At 35.3% G+C, this 20,919-nt stretch overlaps 1 protein-coding gene across 39 annotated transcripts in view; it reads right to left on the bottom strand.

Annotated features, from left to right (window-relative positions):
* Positions 1-20,919, bottom strand: part of NAV3 (neuron navigator 3) — a 1,103,979-nt gene that overhangs the window by 26,832 nt on the left and 1,056,228 nt on the right. For 21 of the 39 annotated variants that reach the window (XM_056798500.1, XM_056798493.1, XM_056798499.1 and 18 more), the window contains 4 exons: positions 20,320-20,492; positions 14,663-14,816; positions 12,920-13,094; positions 3,213-3,310 (listed from right to left, as the gene is read on the bottom strand). In XM_056798500.1, the coding sequence (XP_056654478.1) occupies positions 3,213-3,310; positions 12,920-13,094; positions 14,663-14,816; positions 20,320-20,492 (600 nt within the window). The remainder of the gene's footprint in view (positions 1-3,212; positions 3,311-12,919; positions 13,095-14,662; positions 14,817-20,319; positions 20,493-20,919) is intronic. The other 18 variants (XM_056798497.1, XM_056798501.1, XM_056798511.1 and 15 more) reach the window with 1 other exon arrangement.

The raw sequence follows: 20,919 nt of genomic DNA, 5'->3' as shown, positions 1-20,919 counted from the left end.
AGGGACAGCAAGAAGGGCCCATATCACTGGGGTAGAAAGTGAGAATCAGTCCAGCATGCTGGGGTGGAACTCAGGCAGGATTCTATTGCATGGGCCAAGGAAGGAAGGACCTGCCATGGCAGCAGGCAGAACACAATGCTATCCAGCATAAGTGGCCACTGAACAGAAAAGCTGATGGTCTCCCAGCAGATGGCCAGCCAAGCTGCCCCATGCAAAGGGCTCACTCTGTGACCCAACAGACAACCAAGCCAATCCTAGCATCAAGCATGGGACAGCTTCTATCCCAGAATCAGAGTTGAGCTTCAATGCATAGGCAAGGACATGAAAAAAAATCCCCACCACAATGAGCAAAAGTGGAAATATCTAAAGGAAAGAAGTATGAGATCATCCTGGAAAAGTAAGTTGACATCTGAATGTGGCAGACTTTGAATATCAAAAACAAGAGTTCACACTTTTTTTGTAGGGCAATGGAGAACCATAAGAAGTTGGAGTAGAGGAAATATGGTCAGGAGGTGAATCAATGTATTACCAAGATGCTTATGTGGTGCTGTGAAGGATACACCCTAAAATGGACAGACTACTAGAAGGCCAGTTAGGATCATAAATCATGATCATGGCGGAAAAACACAAAAGAAGATAAGGATCTGAAATAGTTCTTTTTGAAAAAATAATTTGTGCAAGTAATTATTGTACTGCTATTAGCCTCATTCCACAAAAAGTTAATAAAGGACAAGAAACAAGCAAAAATAATCCCAATTTTTCACATGGGGAAAGAAAGTAGATTTTTTCAAATTATACATGGGGGGCAAACTTCAAATTCTAACAAAATTCTAGAATATCTTATTAAAAGGAAGATTCATGCATACTTGGGAAGGGAAGAAGTCACTCCAGGCTAAACTCATCTCTTCTCTGACAGGTACATAGTCAGAATCCTGTAGACATAATCAATATCCATCTGGAGGGATGGTCTTTAGTATAGTGCTAACGGCTCTTACATGCATTTGTTTTTCAGTGACTTGGACAAAAAAATAGTAAGGCTGCCTGTCTCGTTTGTGGATAATATGAGGACAAGATAATATGTTGGCTAACAAAATTGATACCAAAAAGATGTAGATAATGGAACACAATGGTTCTAAGTTAACAAAATAGAATGACATAATGATAAATATAAAACTCTGCACTTGATTTTTTAAAATAAAAATCAACCATATTAGAAAAAAATCTAAAAGGTAGATTCCACTTCTAGTTTTCATATGTCTGAGTAGGCATTTCCTTACAAGTGTGCTAACTGATATCTGATATCATTGATAGAAAAAGAAAGCCAGGATAATGAAGGTTATATGTGGCACACGGTGCTGGACCAATCACAGCTGACTGGACATAGTAGAACACATTTTACTCTGACTCTAACACTTTGATGCCATTGGTCTTCTTTGAAAGTGAAGGGTGAATGAAAACAACTGAGGTACCACCTCACAGTGATCAAATTGGCCAATATGACAGTAAAGGAAAATAATAAATATTGGAGGGGATGTGGCAAAATTGGGACACTAATGCATTGCTTGGTTGAATTATTTTGGAGGGCAATTTGGAATTATGCCTAAAGGGCTTTAAAAGAATGCTTGTCGTTTGATCTAGTAATACCACTATTAGGTCTGTATCTCAAAGAGATAGAAAAAATGGAAAAGGACATTTATATATTTAAATGTTGTGTTTAAATATTTATCTTTGCTTATAAATATTTATAGTTGCTTTTCTTTTCGGTATCAAAGAATTGGAAACTAAAAGAATGTCTCTCAGTTGGAGAATGACTGCACAAATTATGGTATATGATGGTGATGTGCTATAAGGAATGATGAACAGAATGCTTGCAGAAAGAGCTGGAAAGACCTATATGAACTGATACAGAGTGAAATAAGCAGAATCAGGGAAACATTATACATAATAGCAGCAATATTGTGAAATGATCAACTGTCATAGACTTTGCTACTAACAGCAATGCAATGATCCAGAACAATTCTGAAGGACTTATGAAAATACACTATCCACTTCCAGAGGAAAAAAACTGTTGGAGTAGGAATGCAGATGAAAGTATATGGTTTATCATTTGTTTATTTATTATTATAAATTTTGGGGTTTTGATTTTTATAAAATTATTCACTTACAAAAATGAATAATATGGAAATATGATTTGTGTGATAACACATGTATAAGTCAGATTGAATTGCTTACCTGCTCCAGGAGGGGGGAGGGAAAAAGAAAGGGAGGCAATTTGGATCATATAACTTTGGAAAACTTATGTGGAAATTTGTTATTAAAATTTAGAAATGTAATTTAATTTAAAAAGTGAATGAATAACAATCCTATTTCTAATACCATAGCCAATTCTAGGGATAATATTTAGGGAGGGCATATATAATATGGAGGATAGGCAAAGGTGATGACCAACATGGTGATAGTATATGAAATAATACCATACAAGGATCTAGAGAAAGGAACACTAATGGGATCATAGCAGCTGCCATAAAACTGTCTACCTTTCTGAAGTGATTTGTATGGATGAGAATTAAATGTGTTTTGCTGTACCCCACAAAAAATGAGGATCTATAAGTGGGTATAATACTAAGCAGATTTTAGCATAGTATCAAATGCTCATTGTTTGCTGAGCCATAGCAAAACAAAAAAAAATTCTCCAAAGTCTTATAAATCTAGTCATTGAGGCCTCTAATTTGGAAATTATTATTTTTCATATTAAATTATTTCAGAACAGATGCTTACTTATTCCTTTTTTTTTTTAGTATTCAGTATAGTGCTCAGAATCCACATTTTCTTTTTATTTAGTAGATCACTATCATCCATTAAAACAATTCTTCACTTTGTGAAGATTAAATTTTCTACTGGTGAAACCTGAAATAAATCTTGACAACATGCTGAATAAGAAATGGCTCTCAATTCAGTACAGGAGTATGAAGCCAAAGGATTAGGGCTTAGATGAAAAAGTATTTTACAAAGAATATGGGAGTTCCATTTGGACAAAAAAATGATCTTTTTTGTTTTGTAGTTTGTAATCACCCTACATGACTGTAGGAATAAAGCAAAGAAAAGGCTTTCACTGGAATGTTACCACTAGAAATTTGAAGAGAGAAAATATTCATGGATCCAGGGATCTTTCTAGGCCCATAGTAACACAGAAGATAGCATAAGTGGAATACCTTTGATCGACCATAGCCCTTGCTAATAGATACTATAATTTTCACGCTGCGACCATCTTTATGGAGAGTTCCATCGGTAGCATCATCCAGCAAAATATCTACAAAAAAAAAAGACACCAACAAAGTCAGCATGGCAACAAGAATGAAACCAGTTGTTTTCATTGGTAGTCAATTTCTTCCCATTTCTTTCACTAGGAGTGAACCAATACTACAAAGTTCAAATAATTTTATTTGAACTATCTTTTACATTCTAGTCTACTTTGAACTGAGAAACCAAAGTATTTTCTTTCTTTCTTTTTTAATCAGTGACTAGATTTAAAAGAACTTGCTCTTTCCTTCAAGCTAGAAAATATTAAGATTCGATTTTATTATGTACTTGTCTGTTTGGAGGAACCAATCCCCTTTCCGGCCAGAGCAGACATTATGAGCAAAACTACATCTCGGTAAAACCAGTCACTATGAAAACTAGGACATTTAGAACAGCAGCCTGCTTTTCCTATCCAGTCTAAAACATCCACGCTCAAGTTCTCATGTAATCTATGGACTTGAAAGACACGGTGATAGACTGTCAATGCAAATTATTTTCAAATGTTTGGGCACACTTCCAGCTGTATTACTGCTTAGACTCTAATTATTAGGTACTGTTATTAAAATACAACCACTGTTTTCTTTTCTTCTACAGCAGTCTATTGATATGAATTCCTTTACTTTATGATTACCATTCTGCAACCACAATACTGTTCACCTTATTTGGCTAAGAAGGGAAGAGGAGGATTTCTCTCTTGACTCCTTGTTTTAAGGATTGGAGTAAGATGAAATCTAACTTTAATGGTATTAAGTTTTTAACAATGATCAAATTTCCTTTTTTTGGGGGGGGGGGAGAAGGGTTTGGAAGCAGATCAGACCTGTTATTTCATTACTATAGGGAGTTTGCAATGAGGGGAACTCTTCTTATCAGTTCAATTGGTTCCTATTTTGTAAGTTAATCAGTCAATGAGCAATTATAAAGCACCTTCTGTTTGTCAGATATCTTGTTAGTTACTAAGGAAACAAAGATAAAAATGAAATCTCCACTGTCCTCAAAGAGCTCACATTCTATCAGAGGATATGATATAGATGTAAAATATATAAAATAAATTTTGTTATTTGACTAGATGACTGAGAAGTTAAACAACTTCCATAGATTCACATAGTCAGTATATTTAAGAGGCAGTTTATGAACTAAAATTTGGCTCACTCTAAAGTTGTCTCCCTATCTATTGACCTATATCTATCTTTCCATTTTTTCCAATTATTTTCAGTATAATTAAAATTGTGCAGATAGGTACTATTTTTGCGGTAGTTGTTTGTTTCTTTGCTTTGTTTTGTCTTTCTATCCCTAATGCCCTACAGTCATCGAAGAAACCCTTGGATTGCTTGATTTGAAATGGGTTATGCTTAATACATTTATTTTAGGATTAAGTGAATATTCCAAAATCATTCTTCCACTCACAATAAACTCAATATAGAACCAAACAGTAGGGAGTTACCCATGTCCTGATGATAAAAAGAGAGTGAGCTGCTTCACTGTAAAAATAGAGAGTAACAGCAGAATATAAGTACTGATTTTAAAAGCATAGACCCATAACAATGAAACGAATGAAAGACACCAGATGACAACCATATAATTTCTTTTATCATTTCAGCTGTTCAGAAAGAAAGGCTTAGAGAAAGTAGGTAAAAAATACTTTAAAAACTAAACTTATACGACAAAAAAAAAAACAGGCTAAGAAATGTCATGTCTAAAGGATATGACTCCTTGGCTTGGCATTTCAATGGCCAAAAAGCCTCCCACCCACCTGTTATTAAACCATCACTTTCTCTCACTTCCAATACATTCTGTGCAACTAAATTAAGCAACATTAATTATATTTTTTCTCCCCAGAAATAGGCAGTGACTTTCTGTCAACTGTCATACCTATAATATTTAGGGAAATCTATTAGATCTACTAATTAGATTATCTAAAATTCAATATATTGTTCACATCCTTAGCTGTTATATTTATCAGTTTTGCTGACAAAAGAATTATTAACTTTTCTTTGAGGATATAATTTCCCTCTAGATGAAACATTATCCTTCTTCTTCCTCTGTCACACTTTACTCATTTTTAAATACTCTGCTTAATGAACATGATTAGACTGGTACAATGAAAAAACTTGGTTTCTAAAGTCAATCAGATCTGAGTTCAAATCCAAACTCATGTATTTACTATCTATATAGTTTAGTGCAAGTCCTTTAATCTATGCCTCACTTTCCTTACTTATAAAATGAAGATAATATATAATAACAGTGCCTAGCTCCTAGGGTTATCCTCATTAAATAAAATAATAATTGTAAAACATCTCACATAGTGCCTGGAACATAGAATTTTAGTCATATCAGACTCTTTGTGACTCCATGGATCATAGCACACCAATGCTGTTCAGAGTATTTTTCTCGGCAAAGATCCAGAAGAGGTTTGCCATTTTTTTCCCATTGGATTAAGGCAAACAGAGATTAAATGCCTTGCCTGTGATAACTCAGATTGTCCTGACTCCAGGTCCATTGCTCTATCCTCTAGCTGTCTAGTGAAATAGAAATTGTTAATCTGTGTTTGACTACTTCTTATTGAAATAGAAAAAGGTGATCTGTGTGACACTATTTCTTGTTGCAATGACTGGATGCTCTGGCTTGTGACTAGAGAGAGCTGCTACTGATATGGGGAGACACCTGATGGTACTTAGTTATAATGGAAGTAGAGATACTAGAGAGATAGAGAGATAGGGAGCCACAGGGGATACTGCTACAGGGGAATGCTCTGGGGTTTGTCTACTTATCCCTACTGATGGCTGATGGATCAGTTTATTTCCTAACCTCCTCCTCCCTTAACCCCTCCCTTAACCACCCACTTCTGGAAGCCTTTTGGTTTCCTCTCTCCCCCCTGAGTAGACTATAAAATACTCTAGTTTTCTTTCTCAGGTAAGGGGTTTATTGTGATAACAGGATGGGAAACTGAGGTAAGAGGGATGAGGGTTTCCCTAAACCACAAGGAGAATTTAGGAGGATTACGGTAATAATCAGTCTTGTCACAAATTGTGACAGAGAAACAGAGAGATGGATGGAGGACAACTGTTTAAAATCTTTCTTTTTCACAAAGTCATCAAGGTCTTTCAGCTTAATTCTAGAACACCCCCCCACACACACACACACCAAGGGTCCTTCAGCCTGGGACAGAACTAACAAATTAGTTCAGGGCTTCTTCTCCCTCAGTCAGCCAACAAGAAAAGTCTCTCCTTTAGCCTGGCTATCCTCCAACTCTTGGTCAGTCAAATATCAGAGAGAGAGAGAGAGCAGAGGTTTCTCCCTTGGTCAGACAGCCCCAAAACCAAACCAGCCTCACAAAGGTCCTCAGTCAGCCTCAACTGCCAACTCCTGGGAACATTCCATTTGGAATCTTCTTTTTTTTTTTTTTAAACCCTTACCTTCTGTCTTGGAGTCAATATTCTGTATTGGCTCCAATGCAGTAGAGTGGTAAGGGCTAGGTAATGGGGATTAAGTGACTTGCCCAGGGTCACACAGCTGGGCAGTGTCTGAGGCCAGATTTGGAACCTTCTTCTTGATTGACAGCCTGGTCCCCAGCCTTGGTTCTTGCATCTTGGCTTGTCCTGCAAAACCTCTCTCTCTTCAAGTCTCTACCACACTAGACAAATAGTAAAGGCTACATAATTGCTAGAAATTATTATCTTTCCTTATTTGATTTTCCATTTCCAGTATGGTTTCATGGCATGAATATTATTTCTTAAGTATGAAGACCTGGCTTCAAATTTGTTAATGGTGTAACTCAACAAAAATCACTTTGAATCTTTGGGCATTGGACTAGATAGCCTTCAGTGTCCTGTTCCCTTCACGAGCTATGATCACCTCATCCTTATTGCTTGTAGCCTATTGCTATATTGCTTATAGCTCTATGCACCTGAATGATTCTTCCATTATTAAGCTATTTGATTAAAAGGGCCTTGAAGGCAAGGATGGCTATTCCTCCTTAATTTTTTTTTATCTTCTCACTGTGTACAACGGATGCTAAATTAATATTTCTAGCTGATGGGAGCAATCAATGTCAGAGAGTCTAGCCATCACCTGATTGAAGCTGATGACTGATTACAGAAACAACTCAGGGAGAAAAACATCAGGTGTGTCACACGGGGTATGACTGAATAAGATGCCAACACTGTTTTCTGGTCCAAGTCTATTCTCTTTACTTTCATATTTCATAGCCTAGAAATTTCTCAAACTACTTCTTTTTCATCTACTTTTCTCTATTCATTAACTCATTAGAGGCAGAGAGTGATTTAAGGGATAAGGAGAATGATCTGGATTCAGGAAGATCTGAGTTCAAATACAGCCTCTGACATTTAATAGCCAGATATAATAATAGTATCTACCTTCTAGAGTGGTTGTGAGCATTCAATGAGAGAATGTACATAAAACAGCACAGTATCTGGCATATAGTTGGCTATTTATAGAAATGCACATTATCATCATTAATTATAAACTTTTGTGTTGGTTCATGTGTTTTAGTATCTTTGAATTTTTTAATATTAAAAAGCTAACCTTGAAAACTGAAGTCATGATACTAAAAGTAGGATCCAGATGACTTTGTTTTACACTGATATTTTGGTGCCTTTATACTAAGCTTATATGGTGAAGCTCATTACATATATCAAGTACTGATGGCCACAGAGGTGAAAAAAATACTCATACTGAGTCAAAGTACACATGTGGAAGATCATCTGTGTTTGGGATTATTCAGGGAAACTGACAATGTTATTACTTCAGTGAATGTTGGAATGTTAACATTCTAAAGAGAGTCTTCTCACTCATTTTGTTAGTGTTGCGAGGGATCCTTGAACAATCACTTCTTTTCTTCCTTACCCAGTTGCTACTCTTCTATCTTATCCTTCTGAACTCTTGGTCTTCAGCATTAATTCTATCCTCTCTTTAGTTCCTGGAGCCAGGGAGATGTTTCTTGGCTTTGCTTTGTTACCATCTCTCTGCTAATGATTCTTAAATCTACAAATCTAGCCCTAGTATCTGACCTGAGCTTCCATTCCACATTACCTACTGGACATTTCAAATTGCATATACCATAGGCAACTCAAGGTCACCATGTCCAATAGAGTATGCATTATCTTTCATCCCTATCACCTCTTCTGAACTTGGCTATTACAAAGTGGAATACCAGCATTCTTCCAGCAAACTTGACTTGCCTGCCTGTCGTCCTCAGCTCTTTACTCTCATTACCACTATATATCCACTCAGTTGACAAATTTTATTATTTCTACACCTACCACATCTATCATATACTTCCCTTTCTCCACTCACACAAGTCATCATCCTAGTCTAAGACCTCTTCATGCCTCACCTGAATTTTTACAATAGATCTCTAATTAATCTTTCAGCCTCAAGTTTCTCACCACCCCAATCCACATTCCAAGAATATGTTAGTGATTTTTCTAAACTATAGCCATAACCACATCACCTTTTTATGCAGTATTCTCCAGTGAATTTCTGTTATCCCATGATCAAATATTAACTCTTTGTTTGGTCATTAAAACCCTTCATAAACAAAGCCTTTCGTACTTCTCCAGTCTTCTTAAGAATTACCTCCTCTCGATGTTCATTATGGCAAAGCCATACTGGATATGCTTTGTACACACATTTCATTTCTTATTTCTATACTAATTCATAGGTTGTCCTCCATGTCCGATATTTTGTCCCTCATCAATTTTTACTCTTAGAATCCCTGTCTTTCTTCAAGATTGAGTACAAATGAATTTTTCTGCACGATGCCTTTCCTTATTACCTATTGCTGCTAGAGCCTTCCTAGCTAAAGTTTCTTTTCTTCTATTCTTTATGTATTTTGCATGTACTTATTTATATAATGAATGTGCTGATAAATATTGATGCTGAAATATGTCTTGAGATTTGTGGAACAAAAATAACAATGCCAATAAAAGAGAGGACACCAAAACAACTTATTTGCAAAGGTGAGAAAACGAAATCACTTAAGAGAGAGCTAAATATTGACCTTTCAATTGCTAAATGATGAAAATGACCTGTAATGGACTCACTTTTAACTGTTAAGATGCAAAACCAAGCAAATTCCTTTATTCCTTTTTTCTTCTAATAGTTACTATATCTTCTACCCTGACCACCATATTTGTCAGTAAGAAAAGTAAACATAAAGAAAACTACTTTGATTCAACACTACTTGAATTATTTTATCTATTCTGGCCTCCAGAAGAGGATAGATTGTTCTAGACTTGTCCTTTCTTCTTGTATGCTTGTACATTCCACTTAAAAAATATATATATTTAATCTTAATTATCCATTTATTATCATTTAATAATATTATCAATTATTATTTTCCTTAAATTAGATATTTCATTAATTGGTAAGAGATACAATATAATGAAAAAAAAGCCCTAGTTTCAGAGTCAGAGGATCTGAGTTCAAATCTTAACCCTGCCTTTTACTTCTTATGCTATCTGACACAATTATTATATTATGATTTTTATTTTATTATTTAATTATTCTCCCTTACCTTCAATCTCTTCATCCATACAAGATTTTGATGACTTGACCACCATGGTCCCTGAACTCTGTCTAATATCTCATGACTTAATATTGTAAGATTAAAATTAATATCCAATAACTCCAAGTATTATATTTTATAAGATTTATGAATAATCAATTGAAGTAGAAAAAAATAAAAGAATAAAACTTAAGTAGGTGAAATACAATTCTCCTGCCTGGTACTCACCCAACCTCTACAAACCATGATCAGGGGAAAAAAGAGCATGAGGGCAGAGCTACACAAAATTTCTATCTTTTCTAAATTAGTGCCTAATGTGAGAAGGAACTTGGGAAGCTGGAATTTAGAGACCTGGGGAGCAAAAATCTAATGACACAATATTCCATGTACTCTCCATATGTCCTTTGTTTAGATTTTCAGTTTTTTACCCCATTTCTCCCTTCTTCATGGTTTTTACACTTTTTTTTTTTACCAATTACAATACTAAAAATTTTTCTGTGCTGTATATTTCTTTTCTATTAGAATGGTTTCTTAGATTCAAGGCAAAGGGAGGTATTTTACATAAGATTTGACATCACAATTGCTCCTTCGTTAGTGAATCAAATGTACTAATTTAGGACAAAATGTTGAAAGGCAGCTAAATGGAAGAATGCAGTACGAAAAATGTCAACACATACAAGGACGAGCCAATTTTGGATTTCCAGAGGCCCAGGCGATGCGCACCAGTTTGGGAAAAACTAAAGCAGTAATCATCATCATTGCCCTATAATATTTCATAATGCTTCAGCTTGGATTTTTTTCATCCGATTTAAAGAAAAAGGGGGATGTTTTGAGATTCTAGAGTAGAATTTTACACTTCAACATTTGTAAGAAGTTTCCAAGCGTCACCTGGTGGCCATGCCTTGTAATTACGAAGGGTGTTCCTAAAGCTGGGCTGTAATGACAACCGAATGGAGGGATCCTATATTCCCACTGAATACTGCACTGAAAAATCAAAGATATTTCATCACACCATTTCACTTGAAATTAAATACCATCTTATTTTTGGCCTCAGAATTAGTATCTACATAAAAGAAGAGGTTCTGATGCTAAATGACCTCATTGAGAGAAGATCATTCAGTCAATAATTTATTAGAAGTATGCTATATGTCATGATTAGTGTAATCACTGAGAATACAAAGAAGAAAACTGTGATTGGCTTTGAAGTCAAGGTGATTACATTCTAATAAAGCAGAGAATTCTGTATCATTGACAGATAACAATATTGATGTATAATATATAGGTATATATAAATATAGATATAAATAATAGCTACAAGTATATGATATATAGATATATCTTGATATGTATTTTTAATATTTAGTGTATGTATCTAACTATGTATAAATATATATTATATAAACACATATAACATACAATTGCAACACAATGTAATCAGCTTATTTTTGTTTATGAATCATAAAATCTGAAGATTCTGAATTAGATAGACCATAAAATAATTTGAGTTTCTATTCTGAGAAGATTATCAAAGAGATCATGTGTGGGTGGTCATAGAGATAAATATCAAGTGATGAAATAGAAGTAATATTGGTCTATAGTTGGAGGTTAGTAGAATAAACTATTTAAAATACTTTCCCAGTCTCTCTGTGATGGAAAGGGTGACTTCAGAGACAGGAAACCTTGTGTCCAAAGCCTACTTCTGCCATTGGTTGACTGTGCAACTGAGGAGATAATTTTAAGGTTGTGACTTAAAATCTAAATTAATTGGTCACCAGCAGAAAAATGCCAAATAAAATACCCAATTCAGTCTGGAAATTTATGGTAATTTTAATTAATATAGAGGGAAGGATTTTAAGGAGAAAGAGGGAAGAGGGTATAGGATTTCTCCTGCCTGACCTGTGCCAGGGGGAAGTTCAAGATCTCCGCTGCTAGGTCTCTGAAGGAGATTAGAGGCTTCTAAGAGGATAAAATTTGGAGAGTAAAGGAGGGAAAACTCAGACAGAAACTCACCACCATGCTGAAAGGCCCAGCATGCTGCCATTAGCCACCTCTCCACTACCAAAAGGTCCCGGAGAGAGGAAGTGAAGTGAAACACATAGACCTTTTACTCTTGTGTCCCTTCCTCTCAATTTTCAAGTATACCAATCACATCAGAGGCTTTTCTCCAGGACTGCCCATTCTTTAGTTCTCATCTTCTTTGATTAGATTATATATCTTTTGAGTTACTTAACACTTCTTTGTTAAGTTCACCTTTTGTTAGTTACTTAACCTTTTTGTGATTAATTTACCCTTTAAAGTTACTTAACACCTTTTTGTATTAAGATCTTAAAATGGATTTAGCTTAAAGTTCTAGCTTTACTATAAAGTAAGAACCAAGTACCTTTACTGTTCAATCAGGAGATTACAATTTCATCTTTACCATAAAGTAAGATCTAAGTAAGGTGGAGTAATCTAAATTTCATACAACTTGAACAAGTTACATACCTTCAATTTTTCTAGGAAATTCTCTAAAAGTATTTTTTTAAACCCGTCCCTTTTGTCTTAGTCTCAGTTCTAAGACAGACTAGCAGCAAGGGCAAGGCAGGCAATCAGAACCAAGTGACTTACACAGGGTCACAGAGCTAGGTAAATTTTGAGGCCAGATTTAAATCCAGGTCCTCCCAATTTCAAGCCTGGCTGTTCCTCTAAAACCATTTGGAACTGAGTTTGTATTAGAATTGTCTTTATTTTTCTTATGCCCTGTACTTTGTAATACATACCAGCAAAATCTGAGGTATAAGCCAAGAATAGCCAAATAAAAAAAATCTCATGATAGATTTAAAGCCAGATAAAAACTTTGAGATGCATTTGTCTACCCCCTCTATTTACAGTTAAGACACCTGTGACCGACACATATTTGCCAAGATAATAATTGGTGGTGCCAATATTTTCCCCAGATTCCCTGATCCCAAATCTCTACCACCTCACTATGTGGATAACATTCAGGAAACATTTTGCAAGATTAAAAAAATGTCAGCATGTTCTGGACATTATGGGCTCCCCTCAGTGAAATACCAGGCAGGTGGAGACAGCCAAACAGACACAGACAATCACCTGAGGTAATAGAATCAGTGATGTTCAAGTTGTTCAATGAAAGCCCCAAAGACTGGCGAGAAGATGTGGAGGAGGTGCTGCTGGACGACTCAGAGGAAGGGCGAGCAGGCTTTGCTGTATTCCCTGTCTCTGCCTTCAAACGATCATTTTCTGCCTTCAAGATTTCAATCTCATTCTATTGCAAAGATGGGATGGAGATGGGGAAATCACCAAAAAGAAACAAAATGTTACTGAAATAGAGAAAAGAGTGATTTCCTTTCCATTTCTAAGCATAGAGGTCCCTGCCTCACAGTTTGTAAATAACACAGGATATGAATAAATATGGGTCCTAAACATAAAATTTCCTTCCTTTGTACAGAGAGAAAAAAAAAAATAGGATCAAAAATCAAAAGAATCACATTCTATCTCTCGCTGCTAAACACGAAGTATTTTTCAATTCTTCTATAGATATAGGCCTGCTATGGTTTTTCCTCTTACATGCTCAATTTTCTCAGTTGGATGTCTATTTAAGAATAATTAAGATAAATGGCTACTATAATATTCCTTAGGCTAGTCAAAGACATGTAAAAAGAAAACTTCAAAACAATGCCCTTCTCAGCATTTTGAATACATGATTTCACTAAGAAGTTCTGAAATGAAACCTCAGCAATATCATACAGAAATAAGATAGTATACTTGTAAATTTAAAATGCATAATGACATCTAAAAAGAGCTTTTTTGATGCAAACCTTGGACACAAGCTCACAAAACAGTCAACAAAATCATCTGATGACTACATTCTGGGGGAGATGATTTTGTACAACTGGGAGGATCCTCCATGGTGCTGAGTGATGAGTTTACAAGTTTAAGACAAACATTTCAACCAAGGACAACATGATTCTTTCTGAATTTAAACTTTCTTCTCTTTATTAAGTTCAGAGAAATTCAAAGGTTACTTCTGCAGATGGTTATTGTCATTGTCTATTATTTATACTTCTGCAGTATAGCAACTGTCTTTCTACAATAAGAAACAATGTTGGAAGATATTCTTTAAAAAAATTTTTCTTTCTTTCTTTCTTTCTTTTTTTTTTTGTATGCAGCTAGGTGGCTCAGTGGTTGAGAGCTAGGCTCAGAGATGGAAGGTCCTGGGTACAAATCTTGCCTAAGAAACTTTCTAGCTGTGTGACCCAGGGCAAGTCACTTAATCCCCATTTCCTAACCCTTACTGTTCTTATGCCCTGGAACCAATTCAGGGCATTGATTCTAAGTTACAAGGTGAAGGTTTTTTGTTTTTAAGGTTCTTTATCATTTAAACAAAATTAGTATGTAAAATGACTCAAAAGCTATATTTCAAAAGAACATAAAGAAACAAATGACAGGAAGAAAAAATTGTGCCTCAATATTACCAAATAATACATTTTTCTCTAAAGATATAGGACCAAATTTGAATTCAATCTCTAAAAGAAATTAATTCAATTGTCTCAGTTAAATGAATAGCTCAGAGCTTTTGGTCTGACATGACTACTCCATTCCTGTTCTTATCCCTGGAATTACTCAAATTCTATTTTGGGGATGTTTGGGGTAAAAAAATGAGACAGGATGGCAGAATGCAGAGAACATTTTTACATATTTAACAGTTCAGTATATTCATTTCCACAGAGTGTGAAAGTTGCCTTAAGTAATTTAAATAAATATAGAGGATAAGATTACCAACCTCTTCAGTATTGTATTTGCTTTGTTCCTCTACTGCATAAAAGCACTAACCTGCATTCGATTCATGGCTTCCCGAATCTGGTCAAGATGGTGGGCAGAACTGAGAGCTTCAAGACGGATATCTGTTAATTTTAGCTCCTTCTCTCTGAGCTCGCTCTTTAGCTGCAGAATAATCTCAGCTTCTGCTTCTGTGCATTCACATATCCTAAAGAAGAAAGAACAAAAAGGTAAGTAGGGGAAAAGGAAGAAGATTAAGGAAAAGAAATGTTCCCTCCTATAAGCTTATTTCCAGTGTTATCCAATGATGACATCATGTGTTTGCTGATATGTAAATGAGAGAGACAGTGACAGAGACAAAGAGAGATAAAGAGAAAAAAAGTGAGACTTGCATGGAAGCCATGTTAAATGTTTATAAAGAAAGAAAATATTTCCAAATGAAAATATTGGCCAACTTTTTAGCTAGCCATTTTTATACAAAGTTAAAAATATCCATGAATGACTAAGTATGAACTGATCCCACTACATAATCAACCTATAATTGCTCTGATACTGATGTTATAGGCTCACAGCTGATATCTCATTCTGCCTCTCTATCTTGTACTTGTACTTTTGCACCCAAAAGTAAGATTACATTTATTTCTATTGAATTCCATCTTATAAGATTCATCTGAATGGATGAAGTCATTATTCTCTGAGAATATTATATATTTTTGAGATCATTCATTGTATTAGCTACCCAACTTTTTGTAATCTTCAGATAATCTTCAAATATGATGAGCATGCCATTATTATCCTTGTCTGAATCATTGTCAAAAGTGTTTAACAGTACAGGACCAGGCAAATATCACAGGAACGCTCAACTGGAAATCTCTTGCCATATTGACATTGAGGTATTTAAAAAAAAATCTCTGAATCTGATCAGTTCTGAATTGCACTGAATATATTATTGTCCAATTTAGAGGCATCAGACCTGTAGCCTACAATTACCCTGGCGAGTGGTTCATTGCATCTGCAGGGATATGTTTCTATTTGATTTTAATCAGATTCTTCCAACTTATATCTTCTGATCTTTTCCACAAAAATAGTTGGAGGTAGTTTGTGAACATTTTTGCTAAAAATATAGGTAGACTGCATGTACAATATTTCTCTTATCTCTTAGCTTAGTAAAATTGTTAAACAAAAAGAAATTATATAATGCTCACAATGATCTGTTCTTTATAAATGTTATTTCTCATTCTAGATGTTCACCAACGATCTTGATAAAGATTGGTTTTAGAATTTCCCTTGGAATCCAAGTCAAGCTTGCTGGCCTAGAGTTTATAGACTCTTTTCTCTTCCCTGTTTTGACTTTTAGGACAACATTTTTTCTGCATTTTGTGGCACCCTTCCTATTTCTCTTGATCTTTCAGATATTCCTGAGAGAAGCTCAGAAATCAGATCTGTTGATTCTTCTGATTCCCCAAGAGTATATATAGTTTAATCAGACTAGAAGACTTTAAGTTCATTAAGATCAGCTAGCTAGTTTACTTAGCTTTAGTATAAAATTCCTGTTAGTGAACTGTCATACCATTTCCATTTTCAAAGATCATTCTCATTCTCTGATGTCATATAGCACTCTATCCACCCCAAGTAGATATCCTACACCTGCTTTGATCATCCCTTTTCTCTAAATATAGCAATATAGTTTAATGTTGTTGTTGTTCGTAAGCTCCCTAACCATGAGCAGTTCATTCTGAGCTTTACTATTTCTGACATCATTTTTGAATTATATTCATTTATTTACTTCTCTTCCCTTTCATCTTCTGTACATTTATTTTTAAAATCTAGGTAGGCTGGTAAGTTCTCTTTGCTCATATCTTCAAATAAATCCTATTTTCCCACTTATTTGAATTGTTTGCTTTTGTGTTCTCAGAATTTCATTATTCAACCTCTCCCATTCTTTCTAGGCTAATTATTTCTGAAGTACTTTAGTCTATGAGATTCTACCTATTTTTTCTTTACTTTTAAAAATCTACCTTCCCCAAATCTAGGAAGCATATCAAATTATGCCCAGATTTCCTCTTTTTTTCTATCAGGGGAGTGATATCTTCCCCCCACCCAACTTCCTCATTGTTTCCATTCCAGAAATCAGTCCATTTGCATTAGTGAGAATCACATTCAAAAGCTGAAATTTCCATTGTTTTTTACTCTATCCTTTGAACAATTAAATCATCATTAAAGCTATTTAAAAGGTTATTAGGTATTTTGCTTTTGTAAAAGAGAGCTCTCCAGCAATTATCTGAACCACTGAGTCTTTCTACCTACTCTTACATATTGCCCCTGTGACAAACTGGTGGTTATTTCAAATACTCCCATCCTTTCATCTTTCTATCCGAGTGGTGTGTAGTATCCACCAATTAGAAAGGAAAAAAAAAAAGACTCCATAGATCCTCACCAAATTCTCTATACCATGCCTTCCTCTCTGGTTCCTGGATTTCCTCACAAGAGTAGACTTCCTTAAAACCCAATGTTTTAATCCACTACCCTCCACATCCTGTTACCCATCTAGATCAGTGAATTAGTTATGTTTCATCTTTCAAGTGATAGTTTTACTTAAAAGGTTAAAATTGCTTCTTTATTTCAGGATCTTTGGTTTCTCTTAATTGTTATCTAAATTTAGGGCATTTATACATAGACATTTGAGGCTAGAAATTTTACTACTGACTCCTTTCCTATAGTTTTATTTCTTGTGTACTTCTGGTTAACTGAACTGGTGGTTATTTCTTTAGCTAGTTTATGGTTTCTAACTTGGGAGATGCATGTAGGTAATCCTTTCTTTCATTATCTTTTTAATTTTAAATCCCTTCTTTTTCATTTAAAACCTTTTTGACTTAAAGGATCTATGATCCTATAAGCCTGTGATATAGTTAAGAGAAAGGATGAGAGCAAGCAGGGTGTTAAGGCAAGAAATCAGAGATTATTTATATGTACTGAGTGGTCAGCAGCATCAAAAAGAGTAGAGAGGTTAGACTTGAGCATTTTAAGGAGCAACATGCTTTGGCTTCCTAGTTAGATAATAAGAGAAGGATGCTAAAAGGGCCAAACTCACACATACCAACACACCCAGGAAATTCAGCTTTGCATCCTCTCTCCCCACAGTACCAACCAGCTGTCTTGACAAATTTTTATTTTTGGTTACAGAGTGCAAGAGACTGTGACTACATCAGGACACATTCATTACCACTACTAGGAAAGTAAATGAAAACACTAAATCCTATAGCTCTTCCTGTCCATATCACTTGCCCTGGCACTTAATCACATACTGTCTTATATATTTTGTGGGTATATCTTTTTCTCCCTAGTGATACTGTAAACTCATTCTACATTGGCACTGCATCTTATGCATCTTTATTTTTTTAAATGTCTTTATAGCATCAAGCTCAGTCTTGAGCACACAGCAGTCACTCTGTTGATGCTTGTTGTGAAAATGATTGACTACTGATCATTTTTGTCACCTATCAAGAAGAAAGAATGTATTCTTCTCATTTCATTACTGACAACTTACCATTGCATTTTTTCTTTTGGGTCTTAGTGTCAGGAGGTTTAATGAATATCAAATCATTGCAAATTCTTTTTCCTACTAAATTAGACTTTTAAAAGAAAAAGGGATGGTCTAAGCCCATGACTCTCAGTGTACAAATGTCCTCAAGAGTTTGAAGTGACTAATGTCAACTTGTGACTGGAAACAATGTCCTCCTACACAAGAGACAAGTGCTCATACAACCTTTGCCTAAAAAGACCTAAAGAAATAATGGATGAATGATAACAATTTAGTGATTTCTTTAGAGTGGGTCTTACTCCCTTCTACTCAAAAAGTGATTCTTTTATAACTTAATAGAGAATAGACTTGGGTATATCCAAGTCCAGTAATACAGTACACTTTGATATTTAGTACACAATGGGCAAATTTCTGGCGATGAAACTTCAAACCTTTGATAGTCTATTCCTTATATGAGAACTATCCATCACCAGGCTCATTCCTTCCCATCTTTGGAGGGCTTAGAAGAGTTTTTCCTCCATTGACAATGCTTTCCATATCTGTGGGTAATATCAACACTTTGAAAATAAATCAGATAGTACTTGGAGAAAGATGACAATCCAGTCAAAGTATTTAATCTAAATTGACACATCTGAAAAAAAAAAAACAACTAAACAACTACTGTGTGCTTAATGTGCTAAATATTATGAAACAAAGAATGAACAATGTCCACTCTAGCATATGTGGGCAGCTAGATGATGCAGTGGATAGAGTCCTGGACCTAGAGCCAGAAAGATCTGCGTCTGACCCTAGATGCTTATTAGCTATGTGGCCTTGGGTGAGTCACTTAACCCTATTGGCCTCACTTTCTTCATCTGTAAAAAACACTGGAGAAAAAATGGCAAACTACCCTAATATCTGTGCCAAGATAATCCCAAAGGGTTCTAAATAATTGGATATGACTGAAACTACTGAATAACCATAACAAATTTGGAGAAGAGATGAGCTTAGTGGAGAAGCAATCACTGTTTTAAATGCTTGTAAAAATGTCATATGGATGGAGAATTTGATTTGTTTTGCTTTGGCCTCTGAGACCAGAATTTGAACTAATGAATGTCAATTACAGGAAGTTCAATTTTCACTCAATAGCAGAAAAATGTTCAGTCAGTGAGAGCTGAAAAATGGAATGAATTGCCTTGGGAAGGTAGTGAATTTCCAAACATTGAAAATCTTTAAGTGGAGTCTATATGGTCATTTGTCAGAAATGTTGAAGAGAGGATTCATTTTCCAGGTAGATAATTAAGCCAGTTCAATCAATAAGCAGTTAATAATAGCCATTATGCTAGGCAGTGGAACTAAAACGATAAAAATGAAGCTAACCATGCTCTCAAGAAATGCATATTCTATTGGGGAAAACACTGGATTTTTATTATTTGTTTCTTGGGCGTTTCTTCCAAATCTAAGCCTTTACAATTTTATTTTTCACATTTTACAGATAAGAAACCAGAGGCTCAGAGACTTTGCCATAGATATAGTTGTTGTTATTGCAAAAGACCTTTATCTAGCAAGTAATGGAGCTAGGATTCAAATCCAGGTCTTCTGACATGATGATTAGTATAATTTCCACTAGAGTGATTTACTTCCCTAAACTATAATAAAAGATTGAGAATATTTTCATGGCTGAAATACATGCAGATGATTCCTAGGAAGAGGAAAATAGAACATTTTCCAGGCTTGCATTTGGCTATGTACAGAGTGTCATGCACCACACGCCTTTTACCGGGATCTGTGCTTGTAGATCACATGGCCATTTTGTCGTTTCTTTGGTGCCCACACAAGAGATGACCTGCATCCACGCACAATTAGACAGACAGAGACAAATGCAAATAGAAAGAAGCAAAGATAATGGTTTAGAGAGAAAAAATGGAGAAGGATGCTGGGAAACAGTCAATTTCCATCATATGAAGGGATGTTGTCACATATAAGAAGTGGATGTGAAAACGGAAACATGTCCTAAAAGGGTTGTGTTACATCTGCAAAACTAAGATTGGCTTATATTTTAAAAAATGCTCCCATATTTAAAATGTGGAATTAAAAAATGAATAGAAAAGGGCTCAGTCTGAGGTCCGGTACCTCATTTTGCTGATTGTTTTTTGTTTTCAATCAGCAGCCCGTCTAGAACGTGACTTACGCAGAAGCTGATTGTGAAGGCTTCATGGATACTGACCCACAGTCACCAGCGCTATGGGGCAGCTTCGGTGATGATGGAAGGGATGAATCAGTCAGTTCTTCAATGTCAGAATGTGAGGAAGGAGGCTTGGTGGACTTTTTCTTCCCAAAGGCTTGTTTGAATGAGCTCCTCAGCTGAAAGAAAGAGAGAAATTAGTCTTCTCCTTTTCTGTTTAATGAGAAAGCTTTTTTTGGTTTGTTTGTTTGTTTGTTTGTTTGTTTTGAGAAGTTAGTTTGCAGATGCCATCCTAGCCACTGCCTGGGGTCAGTATTTAGAAGCAGAGAATTAACATATGCAACACAGTATCTCTAATAACATGATACTGTGTTTTGCCTTTTTAAAAATATTAATCCAGCATAGCGCAGACATTGAGGAATTTCAGACAAGGGCAGAATCAGCAGCATGGCTGTCAGAACACTCATTTAAAACCAAGAACCTTTGACCAATGCCCATGCCCATGTTTTTTCTCTTCAAGACACTTGGTTTTAAATAGTCACCTCCTTGCTACAATAACATCAGCCATTGCTGATATTGTTAACTTAAAGGGAAAAAAACAAAATC

This window comes from Monodelphis domestica, chromosome 5, assembly GCF_027887165.1.
Source record: "Monodelphis domestica isolate mMonDom1 chromosome 5, mMonDom1.pri, whole genome shotgun sequence".
NCBI classification, from domain to species: domain Eukaryota; kingdom Metazoa; phylum Chordata; class Mammalia; order Didelphimorphia; family Didelphidae; genus Monodelphis; species Monodelphis domestica.
This window is presented reverse-complemented; position numbering and strand designations above follow the sequence as displayed.